Raw genomic sequence first — 17,708 nt, forward strand, 5'->3', positions numbered from 1 at the left:
GAGCCATGTCAGTGAGGAGGAGATGAATCAAATGACTCCCTCTATGTGATTGACTAAGCCAGAAAGCTCTAATTTCACCTTTGACTGCATGCAGTATTGAGCCCCATAGACAAAGCACATCTTTGCTTCTCCTCCTGTGCCAAATGAACATTGTGTTTACTGCATTGCATTGTGCCCTGGAATGCCTATGGCTGACCACTTTGCAGTAACAACCATTTTGACAATGACCTAAAAAAAAATTTTTTTTTCCAATGCTTAAAAAGACCAATGCTCTTATAGCTTAGTACATTTAGTATATTAGAGTTTAGTGTATTTAATTAGATGAAAAACAGGGCAACAGAAAAATAGCATCTGGCCAAACAGAATGAAACCTGACCGTTCTATTTATTAGTAATGGATTGCATTCCTCTTAGTGGATCCAAGACTTAGTGTTAGAAAAAAACATGTATACCAGGAATTTATTTTACCATGATAAACAAACATGCTGCTCATCATCAATAAGGCCAAGTAAGAACATATTGTTGTGTTTTGTAGTGGGCTGGGTTACCCCAGATACCAAAATAACCCGCTGTGCAAAACAGTTGCTTGATGTGGACTCAAAGTTATTTCAAGGACCTCCCCAAAGAGAATAGTGCAAAATGGGAGTAAAGTCCTTCATGCTTCATTCAGTAAGATAAACGAAATTACATTTATTTGTAAGACCTTGCGAGCGAATTGCGGCCGCTCTGCTATTTTCAAAGTTACAGATTCTTTTACTTGCTGCAGTTTGCCTTTTTTCCCTCCTCCTCTCGGCTTAATCTGATCCGACATTGATCCCTTCTCAATATGCACACGCCATCAGCACCAGAGAAATGATTTGGAAATTAAGAATTACAAACAAAGGGCCTTTTGATTTGAACTGCTTCAAAGAAATGATACACAACGCCAGTCAGCATGCGCTTTCCCCATGCCAGCTCGGGAGTCAAAGGCACCTTCGCAGGGGCGCATGTCAACTTTGTTAATTGAGCCGCTGATGATCCAGTTGGAACGGGAAAGAGAACGAGTCGGGGAGCAAAACGAGTGGAAGCGAGAGAGCGAGAGAGAGCGATGAGTTTAGGTTTTCCAGTGTCGTTTAGCCATCCATAGAGAGACAGGGGCAAGATCAAGATGGAGAAGGAGAGCGTAATGATGTAGCTAATAGCTGCTGGTTGTGAACGCATCATGAAATTGCCACCAACAGTGTTCCAGCAACATCAAACAAACATCAGACTATTAATTAGTGGAAATCCTATTAAGCCCGCTGAGAGGTCCTATAAACAAGACGACGCACCGGTTCCTGCTCATTTCACTCTCTCACGCCTTTGATACCGCAAACTGTCTTCAAGTAGACGTTTAAAACAGTCGATTACCACCTAGAACTGTAACCTTTCGCTATGGCCGTTTTAAAACCCAGTAGAGCATTTGGTTGAATTCAGTTGGGGGATGCAAAATGGCGCGAGGGAAAGCAGAGCTGCCCTGAGGGGGTTGTGGTTAGAGTCAGTGTAGCTTCCAACTTACTGGACATCTCATTCAGTTACATAAGTGGACTGCCGCTCTATCCATACACTGTACTGTAACTACATTGTGTTCTCGCTTAATTATGTTCCACTTTTTCTTTTTTTTCCCCCTCCTTAGTTCCGTGTCTCGATAAACTCTCACAGAATCATTCAAAAGACACATGAAACTGGCATGAAGCTAATGCTAATTATACACTATCTTCAAAGCGTTCCTTTCAAGATAATTATGGTTTTTGAGGATAGAAGTGTCTATGTACATGTAATATTGCCTGATTGAATTTTCCTTTTTTTTTCCTTTTCCCAGATCTGCAGCAGTTCAGAATGAACCGCTCATAGCCTCCATGTGTTTTTTATCAAGAATTAGATTGAGGGTTAGATATATAGAGGATGCCATTCGCTCTGTTAGTTGGTCATATTTTTCACTCTCCTGTAGCTTTTAGGGGAAAATGTATAGACAACTTCCATGTGGAGCATCCTCCTTTAAATATCTGGGGGAATCCAAACACTGACCAACTTTGTCAAACTGTCAAAATATTGCACTATGTGGAAAAATTGCTAAAATATTATCGGAGGGGGAGTTTTGTTTTTAAAAAAAAAAAAAAAAAAAAAAGGCAATTACATTATTGATTTACAGCACCCACAAACATCACGCCACCTCTGATAAAGAGAGAGAGAGAGAAAGAGAGAGAGAGAGCGAGAGAAAGAGAGAGAGAGAGAGAGAGAAAGAGAGAGGGGGGGTAGCATGATTTGCAAGAGGGTGTGCTGACACAATATGAGGACTGCTGATCCCTTTTGTATTGCAATTTGTCACAACACAGTTGACAAGAGACTACTCCTGATACACAAAACGAGAAGTGCCTGGAATCACATTGGGTACATAATGAGGCGTGCACACACTGTTAATACACGCTGTGCACACACACTCAGGCCCGCAAGACAGCAAGAGCCACCAGCCACACCGAAGCCTACTCTTCTTCACACAAACGCCTTCTCTAAATGAGACGCCTGCATGGGCTTATTTTGTGTCATTGCAATCGCACATGAACACACTCAATCACACACACAATCCACATATACGCAAACACGCACACAAACGCAAGGGCTGGGCCTAATATGACTTTACAGGCTTTGAAGTGTTTATGAACAAACACTATACTGTGCAGTTTTTTCCCCTCAGTGATGCCAAAAAACTGAACATCTTGCAAAGCACTTTTTCTTGATGAAATGACTTACTAACACAGATTAGCTTTGCATCACCCTCAAAATATAAAGTTAAACCCATATTCTTCTGAAAAGTATTTATATTGGACATACTATTGCCATAGTTAAAGCTACACTGTTTGAATTTTTGAATGTTTGACTTCATTACCCAGAAATCATGTAAACCATTAGGATTTTTCCAATTCCGCTGCCATGTGTGTACAGTCTATGTATATTTGGATGTATATATGTAGATTTATGTAACTGAGATGACAATAAAGCGGAACTTGAACTTGTACATTTTGGATTATTTTAATCAATCGATTCCTACTGTATAAATTGTCTGGGGTAAAAGACTATGTACAGCTTTTTGTTATATGACTCAAGAAAGACATTGCTATGTACAGTTACTTTTGTCTCAAATTACTTTCCAAAGCAGCCAAAGCACATTTGACATAATGCCGTACTTGAGAGAACATAACATGAGATCAAGTGAAAAAAAAATCAAGTAACTGGAGGTCAACATCGCAGAAGTAAAATAAAATTTACCACTGTACCACCTCCACTTTAATAGGTTGTTCAAGTGCACTCTATCTGTAATTACAATATTTCCAACAGCACATGAAGGTAGATCTGCTACTGTGCAGCAAATCTAGGACATAATGAGGTGAATATTGGACTTCTGAACCCACAGTACAATCGTTTGGCTTCAGAACTGGCTTCTGGAACTCTAATGTTACGCTCTCAAACTAATGTTTTGAAGAAGGCTGCCAGCCATGGAGCTTATTATTAATGATCAATAAGAGGTATTCTAAGAGTGCGGCGGTTTATCGATTCCGGTGAATTAGGTCATTTGGGACTGGGACTACATTGGAACAGGTTCTTGATACCCAGTTCTAGACCTGAATGTCTTCTTCTTAGTGTCTGGAGGGGGTGGAGGGGGTGAAGAGGCTGCTCAGGAGACAGTTTGTATTTCACCCTAAAGTTCATCACATTTCACAGAACAAATGAGCAAAATGTAAAACAAATGACCAAATCAAAAAACAAATCAACTTTGCCCAAAACAAATTAACAAAATAGAAAACAGATTAACAAATCACTAAACAACAAACTAGAAAACAAATGACCAAATAAAAAAACAACAACAAATTAACAAATCAAACACAACCGCGTTTCAAAAAACAAATTAACAAATCACAAAACACTTCAACCTTTCATAAACCGGAGAGGGCAGGTCCAAGGACTCCTATGGTTAGCTTTTAAATAAAATGAGCGAGGAAACGAGTGACAAGACGGACATTAATTCAAGCATATTTTATAAGGGCATTGACATTTATAGGATGCCCCTCATCAAATATTCATTTCAACTTTAAATTGATTTCACATTTTTAACTTTCTGCAACATCAAAATGTCTGAAAACATGCTTGAAAAAAGCAGGGCTGAGCCTAAGTAGAAGCTAGTGAGCGACATGAGAAATGGCATTGTAGCAGTTATGTGGTCCAGGACATACAGTATGTTTAGGTGTTGGACTATGTGGCAAGTGTTGAAACAAAAATATGAACTAGATGGGAAATGGGATGACGTTATGTGTTTGCTTCTATGACTGAATCCATGGAGGATACAGGCACGCATGCCATGCCAGGATGGATGGAGAGTCATATGTGGCTCATTAGCATATAATTAATCTATTGAGTCATGCTGGCCCTTCTTCAGAAAAGGCAGATCCTTCTCACTGCTACTGTACATTTTTACATACTGTATACACAGTAAGTATATAGTTATTTCTGTCATGTTTACACATATAGATATTAATATAGAGCACATAATTCATGTTTAATGATCAATATTAAAGTAAGCAATCAACACAGTAATAATTGTGGAAAATGTCAGAAGCATGTGTAAATAATTGTTCATAGCCACTTTATTGCTCTTTGTTTTTTTACTGCTTTTAGGCTTACTGTTTTGTTATGTTCTATTTTTCTGTGCTATTGCTTTTGCTGCTGCTGCGATGCAATTTCTCCACAGGGACCAGTGGAGTTTCATCTCCTCTTAAATCCGTATGAAGCATTTCAAGTCTTTAACATTTACACAGTAATTGCAGGCAAAATCCCAATGTACATATGGCTGAGTGACATGACTGCAGTCACCGCACAGCGCTCCTCTCTGCAGTCTCACAGCTCACGGTGTTGCTAAGCCATTTGTAAGGCGGCCGAAGGACACGTTATTTTTTGACATAATAGGAAAACTGCACTTTATAGGTGAATGGCATTAAATAAAATGAAAAAAAGAATAAAAGATAACTTCAAGGCACTTGAAGTTATCTTTGTTGTCAGCAACTGCAGCAATATTAAACATGTTCTGTGACTTGTGACTTTCATTTTATGCTAATTTGCCATAACAGAGAACACAAGATATTGATTTAAGTATGGATACAAGGCATATTAAGAAGATTGTTTTATATAACTTAAAGGGGTAAAAATGAATGATGACATATTAGTGCACCCTTGATTCACCCAATTTAATCATAGTGATATAAGGTTAATGTATGCAACATTTTATTGTCCTTATGGCATTATTGCAAAGCATCAGTCTGTATACTTCACAAAAAAACAATACTTGTCCCAGACTTTGCTGACAAGGCTTTGTAAACCCCTTTGTAAAACATTGTATAATATCTAGTAATGGGCAAAGACAGCATGCTAATATACAGTATGTCAGTAACTGTGTCATGACAGGTGCAGTCCACAGATTTTTGTATAATGAACTCAAGCACTTCAAAAAAATCCATGCAGGATTGAAGTTTTTTAAAAAAAAAAAAATTATTTTTCAGATGGAGCAGCATCTCAACATGCAAACTTTTGCAATCTTCTACATCATCAAAAATCATCATCATCATCTACTTCATCAAAGGGACTTTGGTCTGGATGCAGAGTAGTGATTCTTTACCACCACTGCCACACAAAGACTGTGTGCGATGGTATCGGAGGAACAGAGACAAAAAAGAAAAGAATTCAAAGCAAGCCTCCGAGCTATCTTTGTGGGTCAAATATTTTCAACCAAAGAATCAATGAATCAAGTTCAGAGAATACACTCAAAACATTGGCCATACTACGGTCAGTACATACGTGTCTGAACAACCAATGACCCTACTTACCCAGAGTGACATCAAAACACGTCCAATGAGAACAAGAACGCTTACATCTACTCTGTCTGGTTTATGAAATGTTAAAGTTTTGTGTTTCGTTAATTTGTTTCGTTTTGTGTTTTGTGACTTGTTAATGTGTTTTGTGACTTGTTCTTCAGTTCAATTCATTTGGTGACTTGTTAATCTGTTTTCAGGTTTGCTAATGTGTTTTGTGAACTGTGATTTGCTTGCAGATTGGGTCATTTGGTTTCAATTTTGTTAATTTGTCTTGTGAAATGTGGTTGCGTTTTGTAATCACTCCCTGCGCACTGAGAACATTTCCCACCGGTGACCGTCCCGGACACCGGTATTAAATATGGGCAAAGAGGACGAATCTACTCTCAATTAGTGCGGATGGGACGCGCTCCTCTGTCGCAGCCCCACTTTGTGATATAAGCCGATAAAACTGCATTTTTTACACACAAATCTTGCCTAGTGCAGTTTCAAGTTCAAGAAAAATTGCTTGCTGAAAATCAAATCGGTATTCAAACCCCTCAGCCCGGTGCGCATTCCCTCTGCATCTCTGAATAGCTCAGGCCAAGCGTGATATACACACACAAACGCACATGAGCAGTCTCTCTGGCATAGAAGCTGCCTCCATGGACCTCTGCCCCTGATAACTCCCCCCATCACACACTTGTCAGAAGCCATAAGCCCCGCGCTGGATGAGGTCCTCGTCACTGCCATAGCTGCTGGTGCTCAAGAGGAAGGGGGACGGAGCGCTGCCTCTGTCCCGGAGACTCGTTCAACCTTTGACTGGAAGGAGAGGATGGGAGATCCGCTTGTCTCTCCCTCCACCGCGACTCCCTCACCTGAAGGAGTCCACTGAAAACTGCATCCTGCCCAATGTGGTTCTGTTCTGCTTAAAGGTTGCCATGTGTTATCACTAAATCATTACTGCATTTATTTTGAGACACTGTAAACAAACAAAATCATTGGTGAGAAGACTGCATATGTGTGTGTGTGGCTGTGTGTATGTTTACTTATTTTATTATTCTGCTCTTATGTGTTTTCTTTATTCTTCTTGCATTCTTATTCTCGTCTCGTTTCACTCCTTGCACTTTTATTCTTGTTTTGTTTATATTCCTTGCATTTTTATTATTGCTTTGTTTTTAACCAATCTCTGTAAAGCACTTTGGTACAAACTTGTTTTGTTTTTAAAGCGCTATATAAATAAAGTTGAACTTGAACTTGAACACTGTCCGCCTCTACCAGCCTCTACACTGCATTTTACATTGTGAGACGCCGGGTCGGATTTGAAGGGAAATCTGCTGGATTGCTTTATGGCACAAAACAGGAAGAGGGCGCTGTTCTTCCAGAGCAAACGGAGCTAAAGCTTTCAGAGTTTCTGCTAATGGCAGATGGTGGAGTGAAAGGAAGATGGAAAAATCACTTCCAACATGTTTATCTTCTTCAGCAAGGGGGAGGGGGGGCAGGGAGTAACAGGGTTTATGGGAAATGTAGTTTTAATGTGAAGAAACACTAGCGCTAACAATACTACTGGTGTGAAATAGAGTATCACTCATCTCCACCATGGTTTCATTTGTTTACAGTAATTATACCGAGGTATTTGACAATGATATATTGATGTTTCAAAATGCTACACATACATAACTTTAATTTATTTCTCTATCCCATTGTATTGTATTCTGTTCAACTCTATTCCTTAATGATGGGTTCTGTTCTCTTCCATTGCATGCCATTACTTTGTATTCCGCGCAGTTGTATACCTACTTGTGTACCGACCCATTTTGTAATCTCTTTTAAATGTGCTGTTCCATCAATGGCATTCGGGAACACAATGGCACAACCGCAAACACGAGACAGATAAAGGATGCCACGCTCTACTTCTTCCAAGTCTAAATGACGTGATTACACTGTGCGGCGCAGGTATTGTAGCGGCTCGTCTCCGCGCCGCATCCTCTCCGCAAACATGCCTGCGTGTAATTGAAACACTAATCACCCCGTAATTACGAGAGAGAAATCCTTACATCAAATGCAGTCGGTGTAATTTCCGGTGGGCTGACGGGAGGAAAAGAGAGGAAAAAAAAGACAGGAGATGAGGTGGGGGGTATAAAAGTTATGGCCCATGTGTGAAGGAGGAGCTGACGTTTTGACTAATATGCTACTGTGTGTGCGGAGAGGCTTTAGCTGCAGACCAGGAATCAGGATCATGAGAAACACTTTGGGATTTTTCCGTCTAAATGTGCACCGTCACTGTCTTCATTTCTAATTCAAACCTGGTTCGGTTCAGTTTCCATCAATTTCTATCACTGGTGCATGTGTAGTAGCATATGCACAGAAATAGACATTCAATATTATCAAATATCGTGATATTCACGAAATATTGCGATAACGATATACCTGGCCGCGGCACCATGTGTTGCTTAGAACCCATTGTGCACATTTTTAAACTAAAAACCTATAATCTAGTGGTAGGTTAGTAAAAAAAACAAGTAGTGGTAGTGAAAAATGTGTCATTTTACTTTTAACTTATCGTTTTCCCTTTCCCACAATCAGTCCATTTTCCTGGAAATAGCAGGAATGAGCAAATTCTACCAAATGTCCATCGTTTCCTCCAGTGCTTGAATAGTAAGATCAAATTTCCAGTCTATGTAATAATAATTATTATTATTATATAATTTGATGGAATTTAGAAGAAATAAAATAAAAGACCCTCCAAAAAAAAAACGGAAAATGGCCAAGCCTACTTATGTTGTCACTGTGATGCTGTGATAATTGGTGTAGTCTCTCTTTCACATCAACCAGAAGATGGAGGTGGAAACTGTAGGAAATAAAATAGAAAACTGTGTCCTTTGCCCTGAATATCATAGTGGAGTATTCAGTAAAGGATCTTCATGTGATCATGTCCTGATCACATGAAGAAGTCATGCAGCTGTCATGAGTGCATGTATGACTTCCACATGATATTAGAAGTTTAGCCCTCAGACTAGTGTTCATTGTTAGAGACAATCATGTAAGAATAGACTTTATGTTAGTGTGTATTGTAGAACTGGCTTTGACTAGTGTGAAGCGTGCATATAACATTAGCCATATATTGATATCTTAGAAAAGGATGAACAAAGCAACTATACATACTGACGTGTATAAAGAAACTGACATTTCTACCCTTTGTCAGAGAATATGCTGCAGCCTACTGAAGTGTTTGTGCTTAAGGTTTTCTCTCCAGACATGTCTGAATAAAGAATCCACGGAAGACTCTTGAACCTTTGCTCATTCATTTTGACCCACAAGGGTGAGACTCATTTTTCCCCTACAAAACCAAATACATGAATGAATGGATGGATGTTTCAAAAGCACAACCTGTAGTACATTTTTACTATAACCACAATGGAAGCCGGTCGCCTCTCCTCGAAATCCACTGCAGCCACTAATTCACTGTTCAGACTGCTGCATTAGAAAAGCAAAGCGTCTAACCAGAGAGAGAGAGAGAGAGAACCAGCTGCCTCTCTCCTCTCACTCTCGCAGCATTTGCAGTTTTAAACATCAACTCGTGTTTACAATATCCACCGCTGCTACAGAGAGCTGTAATTTTCCAATCTGTTAACTCCTTAAGAGCCGGAGTGCAGCCGTAGATTCTCAGCCAGTTTCACAGGCTAAAAGATGAAAGGTGAATGGGCTTTATTTACTATTATTACTATTATTCTTATCATCTTATTGTATTTTCCCCCGACTATTGTTTTTAAAATATATTGTTAGTGCCTGTTTGTTGTAACTTCTATATTGAAAAGTGCTCTATACAAAATGTTTGATGATTATTATTTATTAAAAATTTGGGATACAAGGTTTCCAAGGTGTCCCGGTGCAGTGAGCGGCCAGCAGGGGGGGATAAGGCACTGGTTGTGACAGTGTCTCTCATGTCGCCTCCTCTTTACTCCAAACTACTCCGTCCCTCCCTCCCTCCCTCCCTCCCCTGTCCCGTCCCCCTCCCCCACCCCCCGACTCCCTCTCTCCCCTGCCCCTGACGGGAAAGGCCAACCAAGCTCTGGAGAATATTTATGAGTGGAGGAGAGCAATTGGTTTGAAATCATTCGACACGGGGAGGGAGGGAGGGAGGGTAAGGAGGCAGGGTGAGAGAGAGAGAGAGAGAGAGAGAGAGCGAGAGAGAGAGAGAGACTGAAAGAATGTGAAGATAGAGATGGAGATAGAGACAGAGGCAGAGGTTGGGTTTTAATGTTTTTTTATTTAACCTTTTAACCTGGTGGGTTAATTAAGAGTAATTTCTTATGGCTATTCCTCATCTGCCGTGTGTGTGTGTGTGTGTGTGTGTGTGTGTGTGAGCATGTGTGCGTGTGTGTGTGTGTTGATGTAATTCTATACTTACGGGGACCAGATATCCTCACAAGGCTAGAAAAAAGTGACAATATTTTGGCCGATCCTCACTAGTTAAGGATTAGGGTTTTGGTTTTAATTTTAGAATTAGGATTAAGTTTAGACTAATGTAAGAGTCAAGGTTAGGTATGTAATGGTGAGGGTTAAAGGGGCAATACGCAAGATTTTTAGCGACCCCATTGCACAAAATGACGACTAAATGACCACAAAATGATAACTATGCCTGGACTTTATGACTTTCAAAACTCACTTTCTGGCCTGTACTCTGTTTTTGAACAAAAACTCCCCACCCACTGGAATTTCAAGACTCTCCCAATGCCTCCGCCACCCCACCTACTGCCATTTTCAACTGCTCAACCATGGAGGACGGTGCCATGAGTGAGCGACCAGCATCACATTTCAGAGAAAACAGTATCATTATTCCAGTATTTACCTCTTCACTAGACGTTTCTGTTGGATCTCTGCGCTAATAAGCTAGCTTACTCCTCTCTATTGTGAAATTCTGACTGTATTGTTTATGTCAATTACAGGCCACCGTAGCTCAGGGGGATAAGGGGGGGGTGGTGCTTGTGTGTGCGTTCATACGTGAATGCGTGTGTTAGGGTGGGGCACAGAGCAAGAAACAGGGAGAGAAACACACGGGGAGACAGAGCGATAAAGAGAGCGACAACCTGAAAGGCAGAGAAACGGAGAAAGAAAGAGAGAGAGAGAGAGAGAGGGAGAGAAAGAGAGAGAGAGAGACGGAGCAGCGCTACATTCTCCCCATCTGTGCCTGGCACTGTCACCTCCGTCAGCTGCTAAATGCCAGTGTCAGTCAAACCTGTGTTCAGCTGGCATCAGCCACTCCACTCCGCAGCTCCAGCCGCTCCGACAGCATTGCTCTCATCACCGAGCATCCAAACACTTACCTGGCACACACAGGCACGCGCACACACACACACACACACACACACCAGAGCAAATACAGACGCGCTTGTATGCACAAACGCATTCGCACGCCCACTCACACTGGGACATTTGCAGAGGCATATGTAGTGTGTGTACCAGCAGACCGACCCATCATATGCCTCTGGAAGCTTCTTAACACACAAAACACACACACACACATACACACACTAGAGCCTCCAATACCATCGAATAGGTGTGGTGGGGAGCTGCTAACCCACCTAAAAGAATTTCATTAGTCTGGGTTTCAGTGGAGAGTTTTAGTGTCCCATGATGGTCTAAATGCGGTTTCAGAGGCTTCTCCACCCTGACACACTAACACACACACACACACAGACAAACATATGAATGAACAAAGCCGGAGACATTCTGGATACAGTCAAAGCTGTTACACTACATTTTACTCTCGGACATGAATCATTCAGTATAGTGTGACAAGTTCACTTTGGTAGAATGTATTAGATTGCGTACAGTCAAAGCATTTCTATGCCATTCATCCTGCTGTTGGGAAACAAAAGGGACAATTACATCACATCCTGTGTCATTCCGCACCTTGAAATATAGATTTTGGTTCTCTCTCGTCTCTCGAAACAAGAGGGAAAATGTCATCGCTTCCGAGCCAATACCCTGCTGCTTGCAAGCGTACACCCACAAGTACTTCACACCGCACACTTCTGAACCCTTCCCGTCTCCCCGCTGTCACACATCAACCGGCTCAGTCAGATATCTGTTACATCCCGCTGCTTCGCCCAAACCCTCCTGCGGTATCTCCACTTAAAGTTTCAGCTGATACGCCGAATTCCGAGGCGTTCCGTCAACCTCCAACCATATGTGTTTTTTTGTTTTTTGCCCACAAAAAAAGATGCTTGCATCTATACAGCCGGCACACCGCGCCTTCATTTGTTTGCAAAACTCTCTACTAAGTACTCTCCTCTCAACGCTCATCCCACACTTTACCACCTACTAAATCTGCATCTTTTGTAGTCTAAAGAAAAGTCTTATGTGATCTCTCGCCTACCTCTCCAAAGCTTCGCTGCGAGAATGGCTGTTTTCTTCCGAGCAAAGCCACAAGAATCCCAGTCTAGTGTCTTAGCTCTTACGTTTGACTGCAAATAACTGCTCAGACCCACAGCTTGCCTTCCGGCCATCGCACCGGCCGGTCCTCCCTGACCACCCCCCATGCCGTCCCCGCTCTCTCACCTGTATATCTTGTACTTGGTGGTGAATCCTTGCTGGTAGCGCTCCGTGAAATCAGCAAACTCCTGCGAGTGGTGAAAAGGACCCTTGTCCGAGAGGAGCCAGGCCAGGGGCCCGGTGGCGCCGCTGAAGCCAGCCCCCGCGGGGTCGGCCGCCCCGGCCCCCACTGACACCCAGCTCTGGAGCAGGCTTAGTGTCAACCACTTCCATAGAAACATGAGGGCCACCAGTCTAACGGAGATGCACGGGCCGCTCATGCTGCTTCCCCCGGCCCCGGTGACTCCTCATTCTCCCTGCACTTTGGACGGGTCCTGGTGAGGAGGAGGAGGAGGAGGAGGAGGAGGAGGAGGAGGGAGGAGAGGAGAGGAGGGAGGAGAGGAGTCAAGCAAGGGTGGCCAGACAGGACAAGGTGGTGGTGTGGGTGTGAGACAGAGAGGTGAGCTGAGAGAGCTGCATCAGTCTATTAGTGTTGAGTTAGAAAAAATGGCAGAGGATCACTATTAATTTCATATTGATTAGAGTATAGAATATCTATAATCGATTCACTGTGCCAAATTATACAAATAACAATTAAGGATGATGTGTGATGAATTGAATTGGAATGTCACATCTCTAACCTTAAAAATGCGTCTAATTATTATGGAGCTTTTTACCTGTTTCTGTAAGTTGTGTGGTCCGTGACTGGTCGGAATTACTCCCCGCAAAATCCCCAGATAGGACCGTGAAGTTGAGATCGGCTCGGCGGAAGGGGCGGCATGAGAAAATGACTTTTTTTTTTTTTCTTCGGGAGGGTGATATCGCCACAAATGCAAACAGACGCACAATTACGCGCAGCGCAACTTGAGCGGAACCGAAGCTGACATCCAACAAAAAAAAAAACAACCAAAGCACCACCACCACCACGCCGGATAGCGCTCTCCTCTCTCTGCTTCACCGCCGCATATTTCCAGAGGAGAGAAGTCCGATGATGCGCATGTAGATATAGCTCCAATCCAGCGGAATGAAACGCAGCGGACGCGACGGGTCACCGATCTTCCAAGGTAATTATTTGAACGCACTTCTAAGTCGTGGATAGGGTGAATTTGCGGCGCGTGCGGCTGTCCTCTAACTCATCTCTGCTCTCGACTGGAGAGACGCGCTCGGGGCGCACGGAGAGCGCACGGAGAGCGGCGGTGGCGACGGTGACTGGCTTCCCGGCGCACGGCATGTGTGAATGGCATTCAGCGGCGCTCCCTCCCTCCCTGCCTGCCTGCCCCGCCGCACCGCCGCGATTTAATTTATTCCAGCAGCGAGCCCACTCCCGATTGGCTGGGACGTAACGGGAGGATGTGGGAGGAGGAGGTGTTCGCGGGGCAGGCTGGGATGAGGCGATGGTCAAAGGATTGGGGATGTGCTTGACTCAGTTTGCAGCTCGTTTTTAGAAGCCCGAACAGAAGTCAACTGCAATTCACATTAATAGCTGGATGGGCAGAGAAAGAGGGGAAAATCACCACTGCAAATAAGTCTTAATAAGTCATGGCTCTCACGTTCAGTCTAACAATCTTATTTTAGAGTGACATTATTTCAACTCAAATGTCACTTGTTTCAGAAATTTCCAATACAAACAAGGCAGAATAAAGCAGAGCTTTCCTCTAATATCAGGAAAATTACACTTGAGTGAAGAAAATGCTTGGAAAAAAGTTGATTTGCTTTGGAAACACCCAGTTAAATCATCTCACCCCATTAGATTGTATCACATTTTATCACTTTTATCACTGATTTAAGAAAAATAAAATTTTAAGACCCAATACTAGATGTAGATTGTTAAAATGGACTTTTTTTGATAAATTAATCCTACCAAACTTGGATTATTTGAATAGTGATGACTATAATGATGGTCTTAATGATGATGATGATGATGGTGATGATGGTGATGGTGATGATGATGGGGAAAAGGGGCTTTATTCGGGCCCCCTGCAGTTATCCTCGTTATCGTCTTTACCCTCTTCCTCCTCCTCCTTTCTTCCCGTAGAATAATCATCACTCCCAGCATCGGCAAACTTAATTAGATCTGCTCTATCCCTCCTCTATCCCGGCGCTGGTGCGTTGGACACCGAGCGTCGGATCAGAGAGGCAAGAGAGCAGACGAGCGGAGGGGAAGAAGAAGGATGTGCTGCCTTTTCAGCTTTTCTGTAGACGTTCAAAGGGAGGGCTTTATACAGGGATTGGATTAGAGAAATGAACACCATTGAGTCGCTAGATTCTCTGGCTCTCCAACTCAAAAGAGGATCTCAAAATCCTGTGGCACGGTGATGCGCCGAATCCAGAGTGAAAGAATGAGTCGATTTGTCACAGTTTCATCATCATGTCTTAGGATTGGGCGCCTTTTTCTTCCAACCCTGCCTCGCGGCCATGATGACTCATGAAGGACAACTACCTAATAGGAAGAGACGTTCTTTGGTCTCTCCATTCGGCGAGGTGGTTCGGATAAGGGGCGCTGGTGTTTTTTTGTTTTTTTTTGCCTGTTTTCATGCTGCATTATAGCTGCCCCTTCGGTGTGTGTGTCTGCAAGCTCAGGTTCAACTTTTTTGAAAGTTTTGAATAAAAGATGATTTTTAGTGGAGAGAGTGTCATGGCTCATTACTTCCATGGATTCACTTCGCATTTAAGGCGGTTTTTTAGAGCGTAGTGTTTTCAGGTTTTTTCGGAGCCCCAACCCTCACGCTCATACGAGCCGAGCGGCGGAGAGTCCCCACAGCTCATATTCACAGTTTCAAATAAATCATTCATCACTGTCTTTGTGTGTGTGTGTGTGGTTAGATACGTCTATGTGTGCGCACAGGCAAGCGAGTGTGCTTGTGGTTGTTTAGCTGCTTTTTTTGAGGAGAGAGGGGCAAGAAAATGGTACAATTGATTGCCAATTGATTGCATGCAGGATGTCCATGAGAGGAGACCAGATGTAAACCGGGAGCTCCCGGGGAAAATCAAAGAGAATGTCACAGCAAAGGGCTCATTATAGCGCTAGCGAGGTACCGGCGATGTGTAGGTCACAGTGGCTGAGCGGTGACCTATAACAAGGAGTTGTCTTTAGCGTCCTCTGGGGCTACAGAGATCAAAGATCGCAATAACAGTACCTTGGCAACTGCATTCCAGTCAGATTCCTTGCATGAAGACCTGCAAGGGTTGGTAAAGCAGGACAAAATGCTACTTGGGCTATGTTATGTAAACCAGTGGTTCTCAACGTGGGGTCCGGGGACCACCAGGGGTCCTTGAGGGGGTTCCAGGGGGTCCCCAGCAAATTGATGAATTGTTAAACTTTACCATTATTTAATTTACAAGAAGTGAACACAATCAGAGAATGTAGAAGAAAGACTGTTTTGATCATAGTTTCACTGTTATCTCTCTACCTACAATACAGATAGTCATGGAATTCTGGACAGAATCAGATCTAACAATTAAAATATTCTCAGATTTGGGTCTGAGAGACAAAATCTCATAAAGGGTCCTTGATATGAAAAAGGTTGAGAATCACTGATGTAAACCACTATGCAGTGATGACGACTGAATTTGATTTAAATCTGAAATCGCTTTCAATTCCTTCATTTTCTTTATTCCTGTTCAGGGTCATGGGCGGGGCTGGAGTTTATCCCAGCATGCATTGGGAGGAAGGCAAGGACACATCTTGGACAGGTTGCCAGTCCATCGCAGGGCTAAAACAGATAGACAGATGCTCATATTCACACTTGGGCAATTTAGAGAAAGTCCAAACAAATCCACCTGACTTGCATGTGTTTGGACTGTAGGAGGAAACCCAGGTAAACACATGGAGGGCATGCAAACTCCACACAGACAGGACTGGGACTCAAGAGTCAAACCAGCATCCGCTAGATCCACTCAGCACTAACCGCTGAGCCGCCCCGCCGCCCAGAAATCATTACGCACAGCACAATAATAACAACCCTGCAAATGGTCTTTTGTTGGCAAACAGCAGCTGGTACACAGACCTCAGGCTGAGGTCTCGCCTCGGTGTGTGTGTGTGTGTAACCCGAGCGAGTGGCAGAGAGGACCGAGGCAGCAGCATTTACTCAGCAGCGAGACAGATAGTCATTAGGGGAGGTAAACATTCACTTAAGCCTGAGCGTGCTCATTGATGCCACTCAAGGGTCTTTGTGAGGAGTGATCAGGGAACGGAGTGAAGCTGAGGTTTTAATTAGCCTGAAAACCTGACAGCCTTTGTCAGTGCTTTGTCAGAGCGCTGCCACGTGTTGGCTTTACTCGCGCGTGTGTGTTTTTTTTGTTTTTTCTCCTCCTTGCCGGCTATGGGACGGGGAGCACCGCGCGTTTCGCCTGACACTTCCAGATGCTAGATGAAATGCGCATCCTCGCCCCTTCCCACAGTACAGATGTGTTTATCCGCGAAATAAATCTTCAAAGTTATCTCGCCGCGCCGACCCACGCGCCGTGATGGATAAGCCGCCGCATCTGTTTTGTTCGGATAATTAGCAAAGTGGTGCGGAATGCCATTGCGATGTCTCGCCGTTATAAATTGTTACCAGTCATTCATGAAAGAGGAGAATCCGTCTCACTTAATGTTGTCTACAATACATATCTCAGTGGGGTCAGAGGCATACATAATGCGGTGATTACAAGAGCCAATAGCCTGACAAAGCTTTAATCAGAATTTGCATTACTTATTGCACATTTGGGTCACCAAACTCGCCATTAATCAACTTGAGGGAATGCTTAGCCTCTCTCTAGTCCTCTGGCTGTATCATCGCCATGCCTTTTTTTCTCTGGCTATACAAGCGGCACACCATGAGCATTGGAGAGTTTTTTTTGTTCGACTACAATAAAAACCCTGTTTCCAATTAACTGGCTGGTTCATTGTGAGGTCTTGTGTTGTGCTCTGACCGCGTGAGACACAGCATTGTACTGCGCTTCCCAGAGGACACAGTCAATGGGAGATAGCGCTTTGCAGCGGCCCGAGCAGCTTCAGAGCTCAGGCTACATGCGAGGATGCTGGCCGTGGTTTCAGCGCGTGTGTTTGCTCCTTCGTGTATTCATGGATGTGTCGTTCATGTGTTGTTGTTTTTTTATTTCAATATGAATGGAAAATTGGCGAGTCACCCCCGTTCACAGCACATTCCATGGTCATTTTTTATCGTTGTAGTACTCGAGGTATCAAGAGCAGTTTAAGAATACAAACAAGGCAGAATAAAGCAGAGCTCTCCTCTAATATCAGGAAAATTACACTTAAAATGCTTGTTGATTTGCATTGGAAACAAGTGAAATCATCTCACCCCATTGGTAGATT

The 17,708-nt window shown here is 43.1% G+C and overlaps 1 protein-coding gene across 1 annotated transcript in view; it reads right to left on the bottom strand.

The window, feature by feature from the left end:
* The window catches only part of brinp3a.1 (bone morphogenetic protein/retinoic acid inducible neural-specific 3a, tandem duplicate 1), a 38,931-nt gene extending 26,259 nt beyond the window's left edge, over positions 1 to 12,672 (bottom strand). The window contains exon 1 of the mRNA XM_071900763.1: positions 12,419 to 12,672. Within this exon, the coding sequence (XP_071756864.1) occupies positions 12,419 to 12,672 (254 nt within the window). The remainder of the gene's footprint in view (positions 1 to 12,418) is intronic.
* Positions 12,673 to 17,708: the final 5,036 nt, after the last annotated feature.

Source organism: Centroberyx gerrardi, chromosome 9, assembly GCF_048128805.1.
Source record: "Centroberyx gerrardi isolate f3 chromosome 9, fCenGer3.hap1.cur.20231027, whole genome shotgun sequence".
NCBI lineage: Eukaryota > Metazoa > Chordata > Actinopteri > Beryciformes > Berycidae > Centroberyx > Centroberyx gerrardi.